This window comes from Symphalangus syndactylus, chromosome 12 (assembly GCF_028878055.3).
Source record: "Symphalangus syndactylus isolate Jambi chromosome 12, NHGRI_mSymSyn1-v2.1_pri, whole genome shotgun sequence".
Lineage (NCBI taxonomy): Eukaryota > Metazoa > Chordata > Mammalia > Primates > Hylobatidae > Symphalangus > Symphalangus syndactylus.
In genome coordinates this window covers 100,088,411-100,112,126 of record NC_072441.2, presented here as the reverse complement: position 1 = coordinate 100,112,126, position 23,716 = coordinate 100,088,411, and the positions used below count along the sequence as shown (strand labels likewise).

General features: G+C 38.3%; 1 protein-coding gene across 15 annotated transcripts in view; it reads right to left on the bottom strand.

Moving 5' to 3' along the window:
- Nucleotides 1-23,716, bottom strand: part of DNM3 (dynamin 3) — a 607,865-nt gene that overhangs the window by 341,137 nt on the left and 243,012 nt on the right. For 8 of the 15 annotated variants that reach the window (XM_063627332.1, XM_063627327.1, XM_063627328.1 and 5 more), the window contains exons 12-13: nucleotides 16,923-16,993; nucleotides 5,959-6,010 (exon numbers count right to left, since the gene is read on the bottom strand). In XM_063627332.1, coding sequence (XP_063483402.1) covers nucleotides 5,959-6,010; nucleotides 16,923-16,993 — 123 coding nt within the window. Of the gene's footprint in view, nucleotides 1-5,107; nucleotides 5,138-5,958; nucleotides 6,011-16,922; nucleotides 16,994-23,716 lie in introns of all 15 variants that reach the window. The other 7 variants (XM_063627329.1, XM_063627326.1, XM_063627330.1 and 4 more) reach the window with 1 other exon arrangement.

The window sequence follows — 23,716 nt, the reverse complement described above, 5'->3', positions numbered from 1 at the left end:
GCTTTTGTTCTACCACTTATTGCGGGAAGTCAGGGACCCAAAACGGAGGGACCGGCTGAAGCCATGGCAGAAGTACATAAATTGTGAAGATTTCATGGTCATTTATTAGTTCCTCAAATTAATACTTTTATAATTTCTTATGCCTGTCTTTACTGCAATCTTTGAACATAAATTGTGAAGACTTCATGGACACTTATCACTTCCCCAGTCAATACCCTTGTGATTTCCTATGCCTGTCTTTACTTTAATCTCTTAATCCTGTCATCTTCGTAAGCTGAGGAGGATGTATGCTGCCTCAAGACCCTGTGATGATTGCATTAACTGCACAAATTGTTTGTAGAGCATGTGTGTTTGAACAATATGAAATCTGGGCACCTTGAAAAAAGAACAGGATAACAGCAATGTTCAGGGAAAAAGAGAGAGAACCTTAAACTCTGACTGCCGGTGAGCCGGGCGGAACAGAGCCATATTTCTCTTCTTTCAAAAGCAAATGGGAGAAATATTACTGAATTCTTTTTCTCAGCAAGGAACATCCCTGAGAAAGAGAATGCGTCCCTGAGGGTAGGCCTCTAAAATGGCCACTTCGGGGGTGGCTGTCTTTTATGGTCGAAGCTGTAGGGATGAAATAAGCCCCAGTCGCCCGTAGCGCTCCCAGGCTTATTAGGACGAGGAAATTCCCGCCTAATAAATTTTGGTCAGACTGGCTGTCTGCTCTCAAACCTTGTCTCCTGATAAGATATTATCAATGACAATGCATGCCCAAAACTTCATTAGCAATTTTAATTTCACCCCTGTCCTATGGTCCTGTGATCTCACCCTGCCTCCATTTGCCTTGTGATATTCTATTACCTTGTGAAGCACATGATCTCTGTGATCCACACCCTATTCGTACACTCCCTCCCCTTTTGAAAATCACTAATAAAAACTTGCTGGTTTTACGGCTCAGGGGGCATCACAGAACCTGCCGACATGTGACGTCTCCCCTGGACACCCAGCTTTAAAATTTCTCTCTTTTGTACTCTGTCCCTTTATTTCTCAGACCGACCAACACTTAGGGAAAATAGAAAAGAACCTACGTGAAATATTGGGGGTGAATTTTGCCCGATATCTGGCTGAATTTCCCATGATAACCACTCTCCAAGTTTTCCTACCTCTCTAATCACTTCTTGTATGCCTTTTCAGTTTCCCATTCAGTTCCAGTTCTTCTTTCTCCATCATGCTTTAAGTCCTATATTCCTTTCTATGTTCTCATCCTTTGGAGGTGGTCTCATGTACTCCCATGGCTTCGGATACTATGTATTTATTGACAACAGCGAAACTTCTATCTCCAGTGTACATAAGTCCTGAACCTCAAACCCCAATGATATCTCCAATAAGCACAAACATATTCAAAATTGAAATCAGCACCTTCTTCTATTTTTTCTTTTTTTTTTTTTTGAGACAGTCTCACTTTGTCACCCAGGCTGGAGTGCAGTGGTGTGATCTCGGCTCACTGTAACCTCTGCCTCCCAGGTTCAAGTGATTCTCCTGCCTCAGCCTCCAGAGAAGCATGGATTACAGGCACTCACCACCATGCCTGGCTAATTTTTGTATTTTTAGTAGAGATTGGGTTTCACCATGTTGGCCAGAATGGTCTCAATCTCTTGACCTCGTGATCCACCTGCCTCGGCCTCCCAAAATGCTGGGATTACAGGCATAAGCCACTGTGCCTGGCCCTAAATCAGCACCTTCTGCTCTCATCTCCCCTGACACCTGCTCCCCCTTCTCCTGCACTCCCTTTGTCAGTGCATGCCCTTAGCCATAAGCCTAGAAGGATGACTTAACCCCCTGAGAACTCTTTATAACTCTTCCAATTCTACCCTCTGAATATATTTTGAATCTGTTCCTTCTGCTAAATACTACCTGCAACCAATCTTTCTCTCACCTGAATAACTTCAAATCATCCTCACCAATTCCCACATCTCTAGTTTGTCTCATTCAAACTATTCCATTACAGACCTTTCTGATATAAAAATCAGTTGAGTTCCCTTCCCTGTTGGAAATCCTTCCATGACTCTCCATTACCTTTGGAAGAACGAGTTCTCTGTCACTTCTGGACTTAAACACTTTTATCCAACTTCCCACTGGACATTTTTACTTCAAACTCCCACGGTGACTCATACTCAGAAAGCTACCTTTCGTGATTCTGGATCCCAATCTGACTTTTTCACTATGCTCCTTTCTCTGTGAAGAGCAGCACCATTTTACTTGTACCTAAATCATAAATCTTGATGCATTGAAGGCAACCTCCAGCCCTCTCTCCGACATCCAGTTTATCACAGATTTTTTGGATTCTTCCTACTTAATATCTCTTGAATTCATCAGCTTTTCCTCAAATTCAGTACAAACATCCAAGCCCAGATCACCACAATTTTTCATCCACATCAGCCTTCTAACTAATCTCCTTTTTCCAGTCTTGTCTCACCTTCGAAGCCTTTCTCCACAAATGTTAATATGATTGTGCTTAAAACCTTACTATAATTCTGTACTGCTTTAAGCAACATAAAAATAGCTTTAATGGGTCTTACGTCCTAATGAAGGAAGACAAAAAATAATAAATAAATGAATAAATAAGATTGTTTCAAATAATAAAATGTAATAGATAGTGAAAGACATTGGGAAGGGAGGGTGAATTTAAATCTGGTGACCAAGGCTGGCCTCTTGCAGAAGTGATGTTTCAGTAAGACCTGAAGGGTCAGCAGTAGCTAGCCTTGGAAAAGGAAGTAGACTTCAGTTTGCTTACTCGCCATCATCCCCACTGGGCTGTGGGCTTCCTGAGGGTGAGGCCTGTGATTGATGCATCATCACGCTTCTCTAAACACCCACCACAGATTTTGGCACAGATAGATTTTGAATACATGAGTGAAGGATGAATGAAGGTTAAATTTAAAATTTTGAGCAGTCCAGCTTTCGGTAAATCATGTGCTCACATTTTTTTGTACATTTGCTGACATCAACTTGTGAAACTATTAAAATTTCTAGGCAGACATAAACAAATCGAATTTAGACTTTAAAGAAGAGTTTTGCCTTTCTTAAATCCTTCTAAAATATTTCAGAACAGATGCTGCACAACAATCTTCTACAACCAGGAGCCCTAAGAGGATAGCAGCATGGATGAATCACTTCCCAGGATGCTGCAGAGTGTTTCAGCCCCACCAACAAGAAAAGCCAGCATCAGTCGGAAGGCTGGGCCCCAAAACTCCCTGGATTTGAGCCTCTTAATAGGCAAAACTGTTTTCATATAAACCCCAATCAACATCATATGCTCAGATTCATAAAGAAAATTTCAAGTCATTATGGTTTATTTCTGCTAAGTAGGAAGAACTACTGAAGATCCTTTAAAATATATGGTATCATGTATACATTATTGGATTTGATTCTGGAAAATAATATATTCTAGTTCATAATCCCTTGCTTGCAAATTGAAAGCTTTTTTCTTAGCAAATTTGGCAGCAAAACCTGATCTGATGTGAGAGGATTTATCTTTTATTTAAAAGTTTACTTGGTGTGACTATTCCTTTGTTTCACTGCAGAAATAGAATATGTTTCATTATATGGTGCTGTCTCTAACTCCACAAAATGTAGGGTAATATATGATATAGTTAATAAAGTCCAAAAAATTCTGACCTTCAAGGCATGTCTGGCCCCAGAAGTTTTGGATAAGCCATCTATATTCCATTATAACACTCACCCAATTCTATTATCTTGAGATGTAATACTTCCATAATGTGTGGGCTTTGAAGTATCCAGCAAAAGTAAAGTCACAGAAACACAATTAGCATGATTTGAGCATTTGGAAGTAATATAACTGAAAGCTGTTCCACGTTTCCTCTGATTTAAAGTATGCATATATGCTATTATGCTATTGCTTTTCCTATATGTACATACTTCTGTGAGCTAAGCGATGCTTCTGACTATGAGGAAACTTTTATAGGTAAATCCTTTATATCCTATCCAACCACAATCTGGGCATTGTAGGCATCAGAACAATTTCCATAGCTTCTAATTTTCCCAAGTGTTTTGTTGTTCTTATTTTATAAATTTTATAATTTTCTTGTACTTAAACTTTTTCTCCCAAGAGTTTGAAGAAACAGCACCTAACTTCTGGGAGTAACATTTCTATTCTTTACAGGGCACATATCTGGTACTGGGCTGTAAACCTCATTATGTATATCATTTCTGAATCCCACCATCATACTGAGAGATATTTTCTATTCCTCCCATCACACAGCTGAGCAAACTCAGGCACAACTTGTCCCGGGCCACATAGCTCCTAAGTGACAGAACAGAATTTGAACCCAGGAATGTCTAGGTCCAAAACCTGTATCTTCCCAAAATATCATGGGGCAAATAATTGACCCATGCTCCAATCTCATTCTCAAATTGTGCATAGTTGGAAGAATAAGCTGTTTTATCCATGGTAGAAATTAGAGTTTAATTTTTTTTCTAAATGCTTATGACAATGTTTTTACACTTTCATAAAAGAAGACATAGTATCTGGTTTTCAAAGATTTAACTCTATAGCCATATAAAATGTCCATCAATATAACTTTGCTTTTCTGGTTTTTTTAAATAAATGCAAATAATTGGAATTGGGTAGGCTTATCAACAAACACAGCAAAATCAGATATTCAATATTTACCCACCTTTTAGAAGCATCATCTACATTTATTGGAAATATTATCATACAAGGGGAAGAGGAAGGCTTACACCTCATAACAACATAGCATAAAAGGACAGAGATGAAGATCATTAATGATTTTAATTATTTTAAGGCCCATTAAAATTAGAGAAATATCAAAGCACCCACAGTGTTAAGGGTTTATTATTACAGCATTTTAGAGTTTACTAGTTCATACCTTTCAATCACAGCAAGTTATTAGCAGTGAAGGGATGAACCCTCTTAAGAGGATTTTTATTTCAATGATAGGGTGTTATGGACAAGACAACCTAAGTTTTAAAAAAATTAGTAGCAAGCGCTAGTTGAGTTAATCAGTTAAAGACAAACTGTGCTCTTGGGAAGCTAAATGAAAAAGCAACAGTAAAGCTTACAGAACTTAGCTCGTACAATTTGCCTTGAAGGCGGAAGATTGGTTCCCTGAAATAGCAAAGAATTATATGCTTTAGTTCAGAAAAAAAGTTTTTAAAATAAAGTCTGTTATTACCTCTTCTCCTTTCAAAACAATGGGAAAAAAATCTAGAGCAGAGGTTTCAATTTGTTCAATAATTGTACCTCTGAACGTTTTTTAGAAACTGTAACACCATCATTGTTTTGACTTGAAAAGAAATAACAATGCAAATATTCATTATCACATAAAACATAAAAGACACAGCAAACTGTCGAGTTAATACAATCTCTGCAGAGCGCTATTAGTCAGAGACAGCTGGTCAGCCCAAAACACAAAAACTCAAAAGATCAGATCTTCTTAGGAATTAACATCCTCATTAACCAACAAGAATTTAGTGTGGCAGAGATTACATCCAACAACTGCCTTCTTCATGAGCTGTCCCTTCACTGATACCAAGCTGTGCAAATGTGTGAACTAGTTAGCAACCCCAGAAAGCTCATGCAACTACTCACCACATTTTAACCTTCAACTGACTCACAAACTCAATGTTAAATTAAACTTAGGGGTAACGTAAGCAAGCAAAATAGGACATGAGGAGTCAAATTTGAAATGCAGAGCAAGTAGCAGAAAAGTTATTTAAAATAAATCAATATGGTTAACTGCACAAAATAGCCAAAAAGAAATGCAATTCACTCCAAAAATTTTAAAAGCAAAAACAAACCAAAATGAAAAGCCGCATTTCAAGCAAAATTTGCACATGATTAGTTTGCATTAAAAAAATAGTCAATCAAGCGATTTAGTTCAAATTCTTTGGGACATGCATACACTGATTCTCTTATGAAATTCCTACCTGATTTCCAATTGTGGTTTTCTTGTGAACCTGACTGCTCCTCTGCTGAGCACTGAGAAAAGCAAAGGAAAGCAGCACTGAAGAGACACATATAATTTTTTCCTAAACAAGTAACAAATACTAAAATATATATAGGCTTTAAGAAAAAAAAAAATCAATGGAGGCAGACCTAATACCAAAATTCCAGGTCAGTTTAATTCTGGAAGCAAAACCAACACGGTGGGACTCCTAATAGCACATAACTCGTAGTAGCACATAAACCAAAAATATAATAACACCACTTAAAGAAAAGCTGCATTGTAACATTAATAACATATGAGTTGACATATTTGCAATGTCTCACAGGTAGAGAGAAGAGTTGTAATGGAAATTAAGTTAATGCTTATTGAGTATATACCATGTTCTAAGTGCTTTATCGATATTAATAATTTTTATTCTCACAGCAACCCCATGAAGCAGTTACGATTATTCTTCTTGTTTTATAGATGAGGAGAGAAGCTAAGTGACTTTCCCGAAATCACTCAGCTAATAAGTGGTAGTACCAAGTAGTATGGCTCCGCATCACAAACTGTTTGTGATATTGTCCGGTCTCACTGCTTTGAATTCCAATATATTCTGACAACTCCTCTAATGCATCTCTGGTTTGGATCTGCCATGGAGATCCAAACAGGTATGAGTCCCAACTCTGGACTTACTCATGTTTTTAACAACTTAACATCGTCACTTGGGCATTTAATGGGCATATCATTCTTAATATTTCAAAACTGAACTCCTGAAATCCCCCCTAAAATCTGTTCCACCCACAGTCTTCCTTCCTCCTCTTAACTAGTGGCAATTCTATACCATATGTCCAAGTGCTTAGGCCAAAATCTTTGTCTCCTCTTTCTCTCACAACCCATATCCGACCATCAGAAAATGCTGTTGACTACTTTCTTATAATACATTTAACATTTAACAATCTTTTCATCACTTCCATTGGTCCCACCTTGGTCCAAGACACTGCCATCCCTCATCTGGATTACTGTAATCATTTATTCTCTGGTCTCTGCTTCCACACTTGTCTCCCTGAAGTGTATTCTTAACAGACACCAGAGTGATACTTTTAGAAGGACTGTGTCACTCTTCTGCTTGAAACCGTGTACTGCATCAACACCATTCCACTTAATGGTAAAAGCCAAAGTCCATACAAGGGTCTACAAGGCCCTACTCAAGCAACCCCCCACCACTGCCTCTTTGACTCATCTCCTCCTACCCTTCACCTCGTTCCCTGAAGAGTTCCAGCCACAATGGCATCTGCTCTTTTTCAAACCCACCCAATACACTCCCATTTAGAGCCTTCGGGCAAGCTAGCTCCCTAGGATGTGCTTCCCACTTTCATCTGCATGGTTCCCAGCATCTCCTTCATCTTCATTCAAATCCATCTTTTCAGTAAGGACTACTCTGACCACCCTATTTATAACCGCATCCCTCCCTTTCTCCAAGACTGTCATCCCCTTTACCCTGTTTGATTTTTCTGTCTGGCATTTCTCACCTTCCGACACACTACACAGTATATTTATTTTTTGTGTTTGTCTGCCCTTTTCCATTAGACTGTAAGCTTCTAATGAGCAGGGGTTTGTGTCTGTTTTGTTCACTGCTATATCCCCAGGGCCTACAAAGGACATGGCACATGGTTGGTTTCATGAAATATCTGTTGGATGAAAAGCCTAATGAAGTTGATGCCATTATAACCCTCATTTTAGACATAAGCGCAGAGGGTTAAAAGCCAGAAAGGACTCCAACAACTTAACAACAAAGCCTACACATTTCATCACTAGGTCACTCTATCTCTCAAAAGGACAAAGGCTTTCTTTTGGTGGATCCATGAACAAACACCTATCAATATAAGAAACAACTCATTTTGGTTATTCTGGGAAGATCAGCAATACTCAGTATTATTACAGGTTGTTTAACAGCTTATGGAAGCTGTTTTGGAGATCAATGAAATAGTCTAAAATAGAGAAAAGGGAGACTAAAGCCCTCAGTCAACTGTTTAAAGTGATGGGATGTTGTGCTGCAGTAACAAGTTAGAAATCAACACCACACTTAGAACAGCTGATCAAAATAAGTTTTTAATAAACTCCTCTGATACATTTAAGCTGCTTTCCTTCACTCAAACTCAAGAAAAAACACTGCATTCAACTGAAGGTGGGCAGGGGGTGGGTGGTGAGAGGCCATACTGTATTTGGTTGCTAAAAATGTTTTCTGTATATATTCTTTTCCAATTTAAAATTTGCTAATTTCAACTTCTTCCTTCCTTATTTTTCTAGCTTTCTGTTAAATGGTTAATCCTCTTAATTACCATGAAATTATTTCCTCTTTAACCATTTCTCTGAACAATCTAAATCTACATTATTCAGGTCTTGTAGGTGAGGCTGTGAAAGAGGTGACCAGGATCCAATGTGCCCACACCGCCCTCTGGCTGCCCTCATGTCCTGGCGCACACAGCGTCTTGAGTAGCACTCTCCTAAGGGCTTCGGATCTCCTCCTTACTTTCTTTTTCCACATTAAATGTCACTTTTCCAGCACCCTCCAGGCTTCCTGCTCTTCCAGGAATGCATGGGAAAACTACTATTATAATGAGATCATGACACCTTCATAGGTTATGCTTATCTCTTCCAAGCACCATAATTGTGTTTAAGGAGTAATGTTTTCACTGAAGCACTGACTAGTGGTGAAAACCTGTGATAGACCCACAGGTGCTTACTTTGAACAAATTATTGCGGACCCTAAAATTATGTATCAGTCCCCTTCAAATCACTTAAGGGAAAAGAAGTTGAACATAAAGCAAAAGCCACAAAGAACATTAATGACTCCTTTGCTACCTTAGGTGAAAAGTTTGATCAAAATGGACTTCAGTCGCTCAGCTGTAAAATGTGTATATGTATGTCATAAAGGAGACAGACAGAAACAGAGACAGAGAGAAGGGCTAGAGGATAAAATGAGCTGTTTCTTAGGTTCCTTTTAGGTCCAATATTCCTTGAGATGCAAAATTACTCTCTGAAGTTTATAAGCTACACTAGATAAAGACAATGTCCACTGACAGTTTCCATCTGTGAAATAATGCATATTTAGGATCTACCACTTGTAAGAATATGCAGAAGGAAAAGTAGATTTACTTTATAAGCCAATCTCAAATATTAGAGTTAGAAAAAACACTAAGTTGCCTCTATTTTCCACCTAAAGAATCTGTTTGCAGCAATTGGCCCCATAAACTTAAACATTCTGTTGCTAATGATGTATTTAGCTACTTGAAGTTACTTCAAAAGCAACAACAACCAAAAAAAGCTGCCTGCTTAGAATACATTCTTTGCCATAATTCTTCTGTGTAATAATTGAACTGAGAGTATTTCAAAACATTTATTTAAAAATATGTTCCTGAGAAAACCTGTAAGGACTTGCAAGTTAACTTGAGCCCTTGGACATGTTGTTGGATATAGTTACTTAACCAATTAACTCTGAAATATTATAAAACATACCTATGTATGGTGTTTTAGTTTAACATAAATCAAAAACTATAGGGCACGAACTCTGTAGCAGATAAAAATATGAATAAGGTGTGGTTCTTGTAATCAAAAGCCTACAATTTGTCTGGTACAAGTAATGATATGCATACACAAAACAAAAATAACAAATAAAAAATAAAATCTATATTAATAAATATGTGAGGATGTAATAGAAAGCAAAAACAAAGTGCCTCTGTTTTAAATGTGGGATATAATTACCCATATCTTCTTATATGTGTGTGTGTGCACACACGCACATTTGTCGTTGGTCATATAAATTCCCACTACACACAAGTCACTGTGGAAGGCTTTGCCAGAACACTAAAACATAGAACCAAATTGGTGTATGCTGAGACATAATGATTCTAAAAGTATATAACAAGAAGTTTAAACTTTGATAAAAATAAGAGTACATTAGAAGACAATCAGAGAACCCCTAATGTTATCTCTTGGCTCAAAACCTTTTTGCACAGTCTCCTATCCTTGTCTATGATGTGTGACCATTTATCAAATAAGTCCTATACCATCGCAATTTCTCTGAATGTTCAGGGACAAGAAATATAATTTCAGATGATATGATCTGAAATGTTTGTAGCAAACTTGAAAAGAAGATAAACTTTAATAAAGGAAAACAAATGACTACGTTCCAAGAGAATAGACTGGTATTAGCAAAGCCAGGAGGTAGAAAGATAAGGGAAATGGGGAAGTTGTGGAGAGTAAAACTATTATGGTAGAATTATCCAATCATAGACTGGGGTTTGTAAGTGATCTTAAAAGCCATCTATTATAATAACTGTACGCTGGGGCCAATTATGGAGAATTTGGCTGTTACTCTGAAGGCAGCAGAAAACATTCAATGTTTCTGTGCCAGCAAGTGACATGATCAGGGCGATGTTTTAGTACAAATTAGTTCCCTGAAATGCATAATATTAACTGAAGCAGAGAAGACAGAAAGCAGCCAGCCCAGACCCCTTCTCTCTGACTATTGGAGTTCTGTACAGTCTTAAAAGTCCAATCAAGCATCGTGTCTGAATTATGCCTTTTTAGAAACCTCCAGTTATCTCTCCTTTTCATTCACTCCCAAAGCCTTGGTCTGTGCCTGTATTTTATAAACAAGATTGTATTAGAGTTAGGTTTCCAACAAGGCCTGCTCCTTGATAGTCAAGAGCATTAATCTTGGTATTTCTACCTCTCTCATCACTGACATTACCTAGCAGAGGGTTTATGGTAGTATCTTAAGAAATATCTACGGAATTCTGTTTTGATGCCAGGGTTATTTACAACCAGACTATCAATGATCATCTGTACTAGGAAACCTAAATAATTTGAAGAAGTATATCATAGGCATGTGTTAAAGCAAAAGTATGGTACAGTTAGGGATCCCAAAGTGGTCAGACTGGCTGCAGTATGGAGTTAAGTAGTAGAGTAGAAAGGAATAGTGACAATAGAACGGGCTGAAGAGGTAAACAAGATACAGATTATAGAGAACCTTGGAAATTACATTAATAAGTTTAGACTTTATTCTGAAAGTAACAGAGAATCTCAGAAGGAATGAGAAAGAGCATGACAGGGGACTGAGCGACTGTTGTAGTAACCCCAGTAAGAGAAGACTAACTTTAGTAGTGGCAATGATGATAGAAAGAAATAGATGAATTCAAAAAATATTATGGAGATAGAATCACATGAACTTGGTAAAGATGGATGGAGACAAAGATATGAGGGGAACAAGGAGCAAAGAATAGGACTGGGAGGTGCCATCCACAGAAAGTGGGAACAATATAGAAGTTAAAAATTATAAGAGCAGATGAGGAGTTTAGTTTGGGACTAGAAGGTTGAGGCTTCTCTAGGATATATAAGTAGAGATGCCCAGTAGACATCTGAATATGGTACATAGTCCAGTGAAAAGTCTTGAGATGAAGATCTAGATTTGGAGTCATCAGATAAAGTTGGCAACTAAAACCATTGGAGTGGGTAAGATCCATTAGGAATAATGCAGTGAGTGAGAAAAGAAGGGGGTCTAGGGTGGAAAATTGATTAAAGAATAGTTCTTAAGCCATGATCAGAAGATGAAGAGCTCCTAAAGACTGAGAATTGGCTAGAGTGAAAAGAGGAAAACCAGGAAAGAGTGGAAGGTTATTGAAGCAAAGGAACAGATATCTTCAACAAGGAGTGATTAACGGTGGTGTCAAATGAAAGGCTCAGAATTGTCCATTGGATTAACTGTTTTGTCCTGGACAAAAGCAGTCTCAGTGGAGTGGAGTGGTATAAACCAGATTGCAGTGGGCCAAAAAGTGAAAGGAAGATGTAAAAGAAGAATGGAGCACAGACTAAGGCCACTCAAAAGAGGGCTCAGATGCATTAAGGAAATGGAGAGTCCCTTTGAGATGTAGATTCCATAGCAAATGTTAGAGTGTACCTCTACCTCTACCCACATTTCAACTGCTCAACAGCCACATACAGGTAGTAGCTTCTGTACTGAACAGCACAGATTATACAATAGTTCCATCATCTCAGAAACTTCTATTGTGCAACAGTGCTGTAGAGTAAAGAAGCTCTTTTAGACTTGTTTAGTAGCAATTAAGAGGCTTCCTTGCTCTTTCTCTTAGTAGCTACCACTGTAGGTCACCACTAAGCTGTCAATAAAGTAGGACCCACAGTGAAGGTCCCAGAGCCATCAGCCGGAGTCACTATACTGTAGGGCTCTGCCGTCCAATGCAGTACCTGGTAGCCAGATTAAAACTTTAATTAGATTGAATTAAATTAAAAATTTATTGCCTTCATTGCACTACCCACATTTCAACTGCTCAATAGCCACATACAGCTAGTGGCTTCTGTATTGAACAGCATAGATTATACAATAGTTCCATCATCTCAGAAAGTTCTATTGTGCAATGGTGCTATAGAGTAAATCTCTTTTAGACTGTTCTTTTACATTATCCAAGAAAGATTATGAACACTTCACAAGAGTCCCAAGAGTGTAAATTATCACAGGTTACACTGTGATAGTCCAGGCTCCATCCAATCAGACTGAAGCCAAAGGGAGAAGAAACAATGTCTGTTTCTCCTCCAGGATCTTTAGTGAAGGCTCAGGCTATTATGCAAGAAGATCTTACAGAACTTGGGAGTCTGCAAAAGAAGAATCACTTACCTCCTAAGATTCATGTTAAGGATGAAGATGAAGTTTAAAATAACATATTTGAGGATGAAAGAGAAAACTGGAAGTCCACTTATTTTTAAAGTGGTGCCTTAGAACATTGGAAATTATAACTTATTTGAACAGGAGATATGAATGATATCATTTCAAGTTGCTCAATCCTGTATTTCTACTTGACAACAATCACAATCTCAGTAAGCAACCAAGCATTTAATTCCTAAACTTGCATATAAGTCAAAAAAAGGATCTTTTTATACTCCAATACCTAAGTTTTGATTCCACAAGAGAGAGAACATTCTCATATACGATTAGGAACTAGAAACATTATTACAATAGAATATAATTATGCATTAGGGAAAAATAAACTAAGAATGTAAAGGGAAAGACTAAGATTGCTCTGGAATTTAGTGGCAAGGTTGAAATGCACTGCCTTTAGTAAAACGGCAACAGAGGCATTCCAGAGGATCAGGAAAAAGACATAACGAATCTTACGACCCATAGAATTTTCATGGTGCTCAAATAACAAGAACTGAAATCTGCACACTGTATCATTTCAACTGTGAGAAAACAGGTGTTGAGACCTACTGAGCAGATTGAAAAACAAACAGACCTTGGTCTGCTGCTTGTGGTGTATAGAGATATCACTCTAATGGCACATATCTATAGTACCTCTTTCTCTTTAACCATTGGACTGCATAAATCCTAGTAACTCAGAAAGCAAATTGTGTCATGGAACAAATGAAGAAGAGCAGAGGAGTTTGAAATTTCACTTCCCAAGGCATTCCACTAACAAGATTGCCTTTTTGTTCAAAAGAGGATTACTGAGGACGAGGAGAAGTGAATGAAGGAACAGTTGGGCCAGTTCTTATTTTCTTAAACAGCAAAAACTAGCTATATTATGTAAAAATATATGTAATTTAGGGTTTTTTTTTCTAAAGAAGAGAATGGCAAATTAAAACCCTTAAGTTACAAGGAAACTTGACGTTTTCTTCTGAAATGCTGAACTTTCAGGCTCAGAAACCATATTATAGTTGAAAGAACATTTAGAAGCCAGGAAATTCCAAAGCAAGCCTGGAGCAGTGCTTATTTGGACACATTACACACGGTACATATTTTACAGGCCATGTCTAACAAATAACTAGAAGATGGAAAAAAAGTGTCACATATTAAACATGGCAGTATAAATTCTATAACAGAAAGAAGAATTTTGAGATGTCCTGAATGCTACTCTGAAACTAAGTATTTTATTAATCCAATTTTAGCAATTCATTTTCATTTTTTTAAAAATTAGAACAAAAAGTCATCCCCGTTGAAAAAAATTACATGTGTAAAGTACTATGTACATCACCATCCTATAAATCTGGGAGGCAGTTCCTTCTTTTTTGGCAACTCTCTAAAAATCTCATGAAATAAATGCTTGTTTTCTTCAACCCCAGACCTTAATTTTCTGTCTTTGGAACTTAAAAATACTTACATAATTGTCTTCAAATATGGCTTGACTTTTCTTCCTTGATGGAAACAGCATTCTTGCCAACTTTAAAATTTATAGCTAAAACCATATTTTTTTAATTTTTAAAAGCACAAAAAATACCACAACCCCTCAAAGTGATTTTGAAATGAACATTTCTTCATCTTCATAATCACCCCACGTCACCCCATGTCAATTCCAAGTCGACATACAAATGGAAAGGACATTTATCTCTGAGTCTCGGGACAAAATATCACATTTAGAGATAATGATATTAGCAGCTAAAAAGTATTCCAGTGACAATCATACTTAAGTCATTATAACTTCATCACAAAGTAAAACGGTACATCTAGTAATCAAATGTGAGTGTATGTGTGTGTATGTGTGCACGTGTGCATGTGTGTGGACAGAGTGAGAGACAGAGAGGATCTCTCACATTTATAGACTACACCATAGTTTTTTTTTAAAGGATTTCCACATAATTTCATTAATTTGATCTTCTGACAATCCTGAAAGGTACACAAGACAAGGATTATTATTCCATTTGATACATCAGTGAACAGATAGAGAAAGGCTGAGTGCCTTGCCAAAACCCAAAGCTCATTAGTGGCACATCCTAGAAAAATAACCTGGATTGTTGACTCCCAGATCAGTCCTTTAAAGAAGGTTTAAATGTGCAATTTAAATTAGACGAGAAAGGTGTATAGTTGCTGGATTTCTAAAGCAGTTTTAACTACGTTTCTTTTTCTCTCCCCAATATCATAAAAATTCATAGTCTATCTCACTGCTGGAAAAATAGGACCAGACACCTGGATTACAGAGAGACTACGTCAAAAAATTGTGTTTGAAAGTCTTAAATTTGAAAAATCACATGCCCTTGAAAACCTATAAATCAATATAAAACTGTAGTCCAACAGCTTCTAAGGCAGCAAATATGGAAATTTATTGGAAAAGAAACTCTAGCTCATTCATCATAGAAAAAAAGTTTCAAGAAGATTATAAAGGTGAAATTTAAATTGAAGCATGGGTTATATAATATACTTAAATTTGAACCTTTCTAAATGGATTATAACTTTTTCTACATTTTCCCCCTCTAATTGTGGTACCACAACAAGGCAGCATCCTTTTCACTTTTAAGTTATCGTGTCAAGTTTACATCGGCATCTGTTACGTTTTTGTAGGAACCTAACTGGCATTTGTAATCCATGCAAATCAACATTAAAGGCAGCATTCCTGTTATTTTAAATGTCTCAAGGATTTGTTTGTCTTTTAAACTCCTCAGAGAAGCAGTGAGGAAAATGAAGAATGTGTCAGTTTAAATTTTTACTTGTGTGTCTCTACACTTTTCAATTATTAGGCAAGCTCCTAAAAGGCAAAAAGTTTTTTTTTCTTTTTCTACATTCCCCCCCACCCACTATAGAAACTAGAGTAGAGCTTGGCACAGGCTCCCGAGAGTTCACTGACTGTGGAGGAAACCTGGAAAAAACTCTCAGATCCCCTTTCCAGACCTAGGGATAAGGATGTACGTTACAGTCTAGGTGAGTCTGCAGAAGGAAATGAACAGAACACATGGTGAGAGTCTTGGGGCTAAAAGAGAGGAGGGCAAGTCTGTGGAAATGCCCGTGCAGCAAATACCTATCAAGAAGTGGATGTGGGCAGGGTGGCTGCAAAGACAACTAGACTACGGCACATATTTATAGTTGGGTTCTCACAAGATTACACGTATGCCACAGACAGAAAACGGTGGAAGAAATCTTATCTACCCTTCACTAGTAATAGCCATTGGATGCAAAATATATTTACACAATTGGCTAGGACATCACAACCACAGCCTAGTTTAGGATGAGATAATTTTCTGTTGGATACTTGGGACTGTTCTCCCTAAAACATGCCTATAAATTCCTCAGGCCACTGTTTAGTTTAGGTCACAGGGTCTGCATATCCATTTCTTCTAAGTCAGAATATAATAAAATAAATTAATTTGACATTCTGTCATTTTTTTATTTGTCTCTGTTCTTGAATACTCAGTTTAGGTAAAAGTACAAAGGCTCTTTTGTTTTACATTTTACATAAAATAGGCTATATTTTATATACTTGAAGTTGGAATCACTTAAATGCAAAAATATATTTTAGAGGTAGTATCAAGATTATTTAAATCAAACAAAAACTGCTTTTTCACTAATGGGCAGGAAAAGATAGTGCATTCAAGGTCTTCAAAATGTCACACAGTGAATAGCCAATCCTGAGTAACTAACCATAACGTTTGCATGATAATGTATATGAAAAATGGCAATATTTGTATACGCACTTTACAGAAAATAAAATGTTCATCCCGACAGATTACATCTAATTTCACAAAGGAAAGTTAAAAAAAAAACAGGTCTCTAGATTCTGACTTAGAAAAGTTGAAATAGCTTTCATCCTGTAAATTACATGTGGTATTTCAAATTGATGTGAAAAACTGTTCCCCTCAAAATTTTAAACATGCATTAATTACCGTTTTTCTATAGGAGTTCAAGTACAAATTGCAGAACATCATCCAAAAATGATGAGATAAGTATTTAAGACATACATGACTTCATATGCTGCATAATAGAGCCAACTACTTTATTGAGAGAATAGTAAATATCCCTGCCCTACGACCATGGAGCTCAGACTTCCTAAGTAGGTACACTGAGAGTTAATCTTGGCACAGATTGTATTCTCAAAGGTGGTGAAACTGTAGTAAAAATTCACAATGTGTGTTTGAGACAAATCAACAGGAAGAATGCATGTGGCAATCAAGTGTTTCACGTACTTTGCAAAGCCAATGAAGTCTTCATGGTTGGTGTTGATGTAAGAGACTTGAATGTCAATCAATAGCAATACCTATAAGTCAAAGAGAAACACTTCAGTGAAAACCCATCTAAAAATTCTCAAACATTAAACTCAGTAATTGCCCACAAATTAATTACCTTCATATAATCTTTTAAAGGATACTTCAATTAGCATGAAAAGTAACCTTAACTTTTCTCTATTAGACTCATAATTTTGCACTCTAAATTCATAAGTTAAAAATCTACTAGAAAAGTAAATCTGAGTAGCACATGAAGAGAATAGCATTATAACTTACAGGCATACACTATTTGCTACCTTAATACAGGATCTAGAATTATTTGATTTCTCTAAAATGTAGGCATAGTGTTCAAAAGAAGGGCAAGCACAAATAAGAAGATGTGTGGCAGGAGGGCCCATGAGGGGTTGCTCTGAGTTTACTGTTCCTGTAGATATCATATATTAGCCACAAATTAGTAATTCACCTCTTGTTTTCTCTCTCCTCTTCTATCTTTAGCAGCTTAAAGAACCATCTCAAGACACTTTACACATTTCAGGAGAAGCATTTGATCAGCCAACTCAAAAAGTCAATATACAAATAAATCATTGAATCCAAACATCAATCAGAAGCTGGGCATGGTGGTGTGTGCCTATAGTCCCAGCTACTTTGGAGGCTGAGGTGAGAGAATCTCTTGAGCCCGGGAGTTCAAAGCTGCACTGAGTCATCATCAGGCCTGTGAATAGCCACTGTATTTCAGTCTGGGCAACATAGCAAGACCCCATCTCTTAATAACAATAATAATAATAATAATAATAATAATAATAATAATAGGTGGTGGCTGGTAAGATGGCTGAATAGGAACAGCTCCAGTATGCAGCTTCCAGTGAGATCAACACAGAAGCAGGTGATTTCTGCATTTCCAACTGTGGTACCTGGCTCATCTCTCTGGGACTGGTTAGACAGTGGGTGCAGCCCATGGAGGGTGAGCTGAAGCAGGGTGGAGCATTGCCTCACCCAGGAAGCCTATAGGGTCGGGGAACTCCCTCTCCTAGCCAAGGGAAGCCATGACTGACTGTGCCGTTGAGAAATGGTGCATTCTGGCCCAGATACTACGCTTTTCCCATGGTCTTCACAACCTGCAGATCAGGAGATTCCCTTGGGTGCCTACACCACCAGGGCCCAGGGTTTCAAGCACAAAACTGTGCAGATGTTTGGGCAGACACTGAGCTAGATGCAGAAGTTCTTTTTCCATACCCCAGTGGCACCTGGAATGCCAGCAAGACAGAACCATTCACTCCCCTAGAAAGGGGGCTGAAGCCAGGGAGCCAAGTGGTCTAGGTCAGCGGATCCCACTCCCATGAAGCCCAGTAAGCTAAGATTTGCTGTCTTGGAATTCTCACTGCCAGCACAGCAGTCTGAAGTTGGCCTGGGATGCTCTAGCTTGGTTGGGGGAGGGGCGTCCACCATTACTGAGTCTTGAGTAGGCGGTTTTCCCCTCACAGTGTAAACAAAGCTGCCAAGGAAGTTTGACCTGGGAGGACCCCATCACAGCTCAACAAAGCCGCTGTAGTCAGACTGCCTCTCTAGATTCTTCCTCTCTGGGCAGGGCATCTCTGAAAGAAAGGCAGCTGCCCCAGTCAGGGGCTTATAGATAAAACACCCATCTTCCTGGGACAGAGCACCTGGGGGAAGGGGTGGCTGTGGGTGCAACTTCAGCAGACTTAAATGTTCCTGCCTGCCAGCTCTGAAGAGAGTGATGGATCTCCCAGCACAGCACTTGAGCTCTGCTAAAGGACAGACTGCCTCCTCAAGTGGGTCCCTGACTTCTGTGCCTCCTGACTGGGAGACACCTTCCAGCAGGGATCAACAGACACCTCATACAGGAGACCCCCAGCTGGCATCTGGTGGGTGCCCCTCTGGGGCAAAGCTTCCAGAGGAAGGAACAGGCAGCAATCTTTGCTATTCTGTAGCCTCCGCTGGTGATACCCAGGCAAACAGGGTCTGGAGTGGAACTCTAGCAAACTCCAGCAGACCTGCAGCAGAGGGGCCTGACTGTTAGAAGGAAAACTAACAAACAGAAAGGAACAGCATCAACATCAAAAAAGGGTGTCCACACAGAAACCCCATCTGAAGCTTACCAACATCAAAGACCAAAGGTAGATAAATCCACAATGATGTGGAAAAAACAGTGCAAAAAGGCTGAAAATTCCAAAAACCAGAACACCTCTTCTCTTCCAAAGGATCACAACTCCTTGCCAGCAAGGAAACAAAATTGGACAAAGAATGAGTATGATGAATTGACAGAAGTAGGCTTCACAAGGTGGGTAGTAACAAACTCCTCCAAGCTAAAGGAGCATGTTCTAACCCAATGCAAGGAAGCTAAGAACCTTGAAAAAATGTTAGAGAAATTGCTAACTAGAATAACCAGTTTAGAGAAGAATATAAATGACCTGATGGAGCTGAGAAACACAGCACAAGAACTTCGTGAGGCATACACAAGTATTGATAAGCAAATCGATCAAGCGGAACCGAAAGGATATCAGAGATTGAAGATCAACTTAATGAAATAAAGTGTAAAGACAAGATTACAGAAAAAAGAATGAAAAGGAAAGAACAAAGCCTCCAAGAAATATGGGACTATGTGAAAAGACCAAACGTATGTTTGATTGGTGTACCTGAAAGTGACAGGGAGAATGGAACAAGTTGGAAAACACTCTACAGGATATTATCCAGGAGAACTACTCCAACCTAGCAAGACAGGCCAACATTCAAATTCAGGAAGTACAGAAAACACCACAAAGATACTCCTTAAGAAGAGCAACCCCAAGACACATAATCATCAGCATCACCAATGTTGAAATGAAGGAAAAAATGTTAAGGGCAGCAAGCGAGAAAGGCCGGGCTACCCACAAAGGGAAGCCCATCAGACTAACAGCGGATATGTCTGTAGAAACTCTACAAGCCAGAAGAGAGTGAGAGCGAATATTCAACATTCTTAAAGAAATTTCAACCCAGAGTTTCATATCCAGTCAAACTAAGCTTCATAAGCGAAGGAGAAATAAACTCCTTTACAGACTAGCAAATGCTGAGTGATTTTGTCACCACCAGGTCTGCCTTACAAGAGCTCCTGAAGGAAGCACTAAATATGGAAAGGAAAAACCAGTACCAGCCACTGCAAAAACATACCGAATGGTAAAAAAGATCAACACTGTAAGAAACTGCATCAAGTAATGGGCAAAATAACCAGCTACTATCATAATGACAGGATCAAATTCACACATAACAATATTAACCTTAATTGTAAATGGGCTAAATGCCCCAATTAAAAGATACAGACTGGCAAATTGAATAAAGAGTCAAAACCCATCAGTGTGCTGTATTCAGGAGACCCGTCTCATGTGCAAAGACACACATAGGCTCAAAATAAAGGGACGGAGGAAGATTTACCAAGCAAATGGAAAGAAAAAAAAAAGCACGGTTGCAATCCTAGTTGCTGATAAAACCTACTTTAAGCCAACAAAGACCCAGCCGGGTGCAGTGGCTCATGCCTGTAATCCTAGCACTTTGGGAGGCCGAGGTGGGCAGATCACAAGGTGAGAAGATAGAGAACATCCTGGCTAATATGATGAAACCCTATCTCTACTAAAAATACAAAAAAATTAGCTGGGTGTGGTGGCAGGTGCCTGTAGTCCCAGCTACCCAGGAGGCTGAGGCAGGAGAATGGCGTGAACCCAGGAGATGGAGCTTGCAGTGAGCCAAGATTGCACCACTGCACTGCAGCCTGGGTGACAGAGTGAGACTCCATCTAAAAAAACAATAACAACAACAAAAACCAACAAAGACCCAAAAAGACAAAGAAGGTCATTACATAATAGTAAAGGGATCAATGCAACAAGAAGAGCTAACTATCCTAAATATATATGCACCCAATACAGGAGCACCCAGATTCATAAAGCAAGTTCTTAGAGACCTACAAAGAGATTTAGACTTTCACACAATAATACTGGGAGACTTTAAACACCCCACTGTCAATATTAGACAGATCAACGAAACAGAAGGTTAACAAGGATATCCACGACTTGAACTCAGCTCTGCACCAAGCAGACCTAATAGACATCTACAGAACTCTCCACCCAAATCAACAGAATATACATTCTTCTCAGCACCACATCACACTTATTCCAAAATTGACCACATAAATACACTCCTCAGCAAATGCAAAAGAATGGAAATCATAACAAACAGTCTCTCAGACCACAGTGCAATCAAATTAGAACTCAGGACTAAGAAACTCAAAACCACACAACTACATGGAAACTGAACAACCTGCTCCTGAATGACTACTGAGTAAATAATGAAATTAAGGCAGAAATAAATAAGTTCTTTGAAGCCAATGAGAACAAAGACACAATGTACCAGAATCTCTGGGACACAGTTAAAGCAGTGTTTACAGGGAAATTTATAGCACTAAATGCCCATAGGAGAAAGCAGGAAAGATCTAAAATCGACACCCTAACATCACAATTAAAAGAACAAGAGAAGCAAGAGCAAACAAATGCAAAAGGTAACAGAAGACAAGAAATAACTAAGATCAGATCAGAACCGAAGGAGATAGAGACACGAACACCCCTTCAAAAAATCAATGAATCCAGGAGCTGTTTTTTGAAAAGATTAACAGGACAGATAGACTGCCAGCCAGATTAATAAAGAAGAAAAGAGAGAAGAATCAAATAGACACAATAAAAAATGATAAAGGGGATATAACCTTTGACGGTAAAGAAATACAAACTACCATCAGAGAATACTATAAACACCGCTACACAAATAAACTAGAAAATCTAGAAAAAATGGATAAATTCCTGGATACATACACCCTCCCAAAACTAAACCAAGAAGAAGTCAAATCCCTGAATAAACCAATAACAAGTTCTGAAATTGAGGCAGTCATTAATAGCCTACCAACCAAAAAAAGCCCAGGACGAGATGGATTCACAGCTGATTTCTATGATAGGTACAAAGAGGAGCTGGTACTATTCCTTCTGAAACTATTCCAAACAATAGAAAAAGAGGAACTCCTCCCTAACTCATTTTATGATGCCAACATCATCCTAATACCAAAACCTGGCAGAGACACACAAAAAAGAAAATTTCAGGCCAATGTCCTGATGAACGTCAGTGTGAAAATCCTCAACAAAATACTGGCAAACCAAATCCAGCAGCACATCAAAAAGCTTATCCGCCACGATCAAGTCGGCTTCATCCCTGAGACTCAAGGCTGGTTCAACATATGCAAATCAATAAATGTAATCCATCACATAAACAGAACCAATGATGTAAACCACATGATTATCTCAATAGAGAAAAAGCCTTCAATAAAATTCAACATCCCTTCACGCTAAAAACTCTCAATAAACTAGGTATTGATGGAATGTATCTTAAAATAATAAGAGCTATTTATGACCAATAGCCAATATCATACTGAATGGGCAAAAGCTGGAAGCATTCCCTTTGAAAACTGGCACAAGACAAGGATTCCCTCTCTTGCCATTCCTATTCAACATAGTATTGGAAGTTTTGGCCAGGACAATCAGGCAAGAGAAAGAAATAAAGGATATTCAAATAAAAAGAGAGGAAATTAAATTGTCTCTCTTTGCAGATGACACGATTGTATATTTAGAAAACCCCATCATCTCAGCCTGAAATCTCCTTAAGCTGATAAGCAACTTCAGCAAAGTCTCAGGATACAAAATCAATGTGCAAAAATCACAAGCATTCCTAGACACCAATAATAGACAAACAGAAAGCCAAATCATGAGTGAACTCCCATTCGCAATTGCTACAAAGAGAATAAAATACCTAGGAATACAACTTATAAGGGATGTGAAGGACCTCTTCAAAGAGAACTACAAACCACTGCTCAAGGAAATAAAAGAGGACACAAACAATTGGAAAAAACATTCCTTGCTCATGAATAGGAAGAATCAATACTGAGAAAATGGCAATACTGCCCAAAATAATTTATAGATTCAATGCTATCCCCATCAAGCTACCATTGGCTTTCTTCACAGATTTAGAGAAAACTACTTCAGATTTCATATGAAACCAAAAAAGAGCCTGTATAGCCAAGACAATCCTAAGCAAAAAGAACAAAGCTGGAGGCATCATGCTGCCTGACTTCAAACTATACTACAAGGCTTTGGTAACCAAAACAGCATGGTACTGGTACCAAAACAGATATATAGACCAATGGAACAGAACAGAGGCCTCAGAACTAATGCCACACATCTACAACCATCTGATCCTTGACAAATCTGACAAAAAAAAGCAATGGGGAAAGGATTCCCTATTTAATAAATGGTGTTGGGAAAACTGGCTAGCCATATGCAGAAGACTGAAACTGGACCCCTTCCTTACACCTTATACAAATATTAACTCAAGATGGATTAAAGACCTAAACATAAGACCTAAAAGCATAAAAACCATAGAAGGAAACCTAGGAAATACCACTCAGGACATAGGCATAGGGAAAGACTTCATGTCTAAAACACCAAAAGCAATGGCAACAAAAGCCAAAATTGACAAATGGGATCTAATTAAACTAAAGAGCTTCTGCACAGCAAAAGAAACTATCATCATCAGAGTGAAGAGGCAACCTACAGAATGGGAGAAAATTTTTGCAATCTATCCATCTGACAAAGGGCTAATATCCAGAATTTACAAAGAACGTATACAAACTTACAAGAAAAAAACATCAAAAAGTGGGCGAAGGATATGAA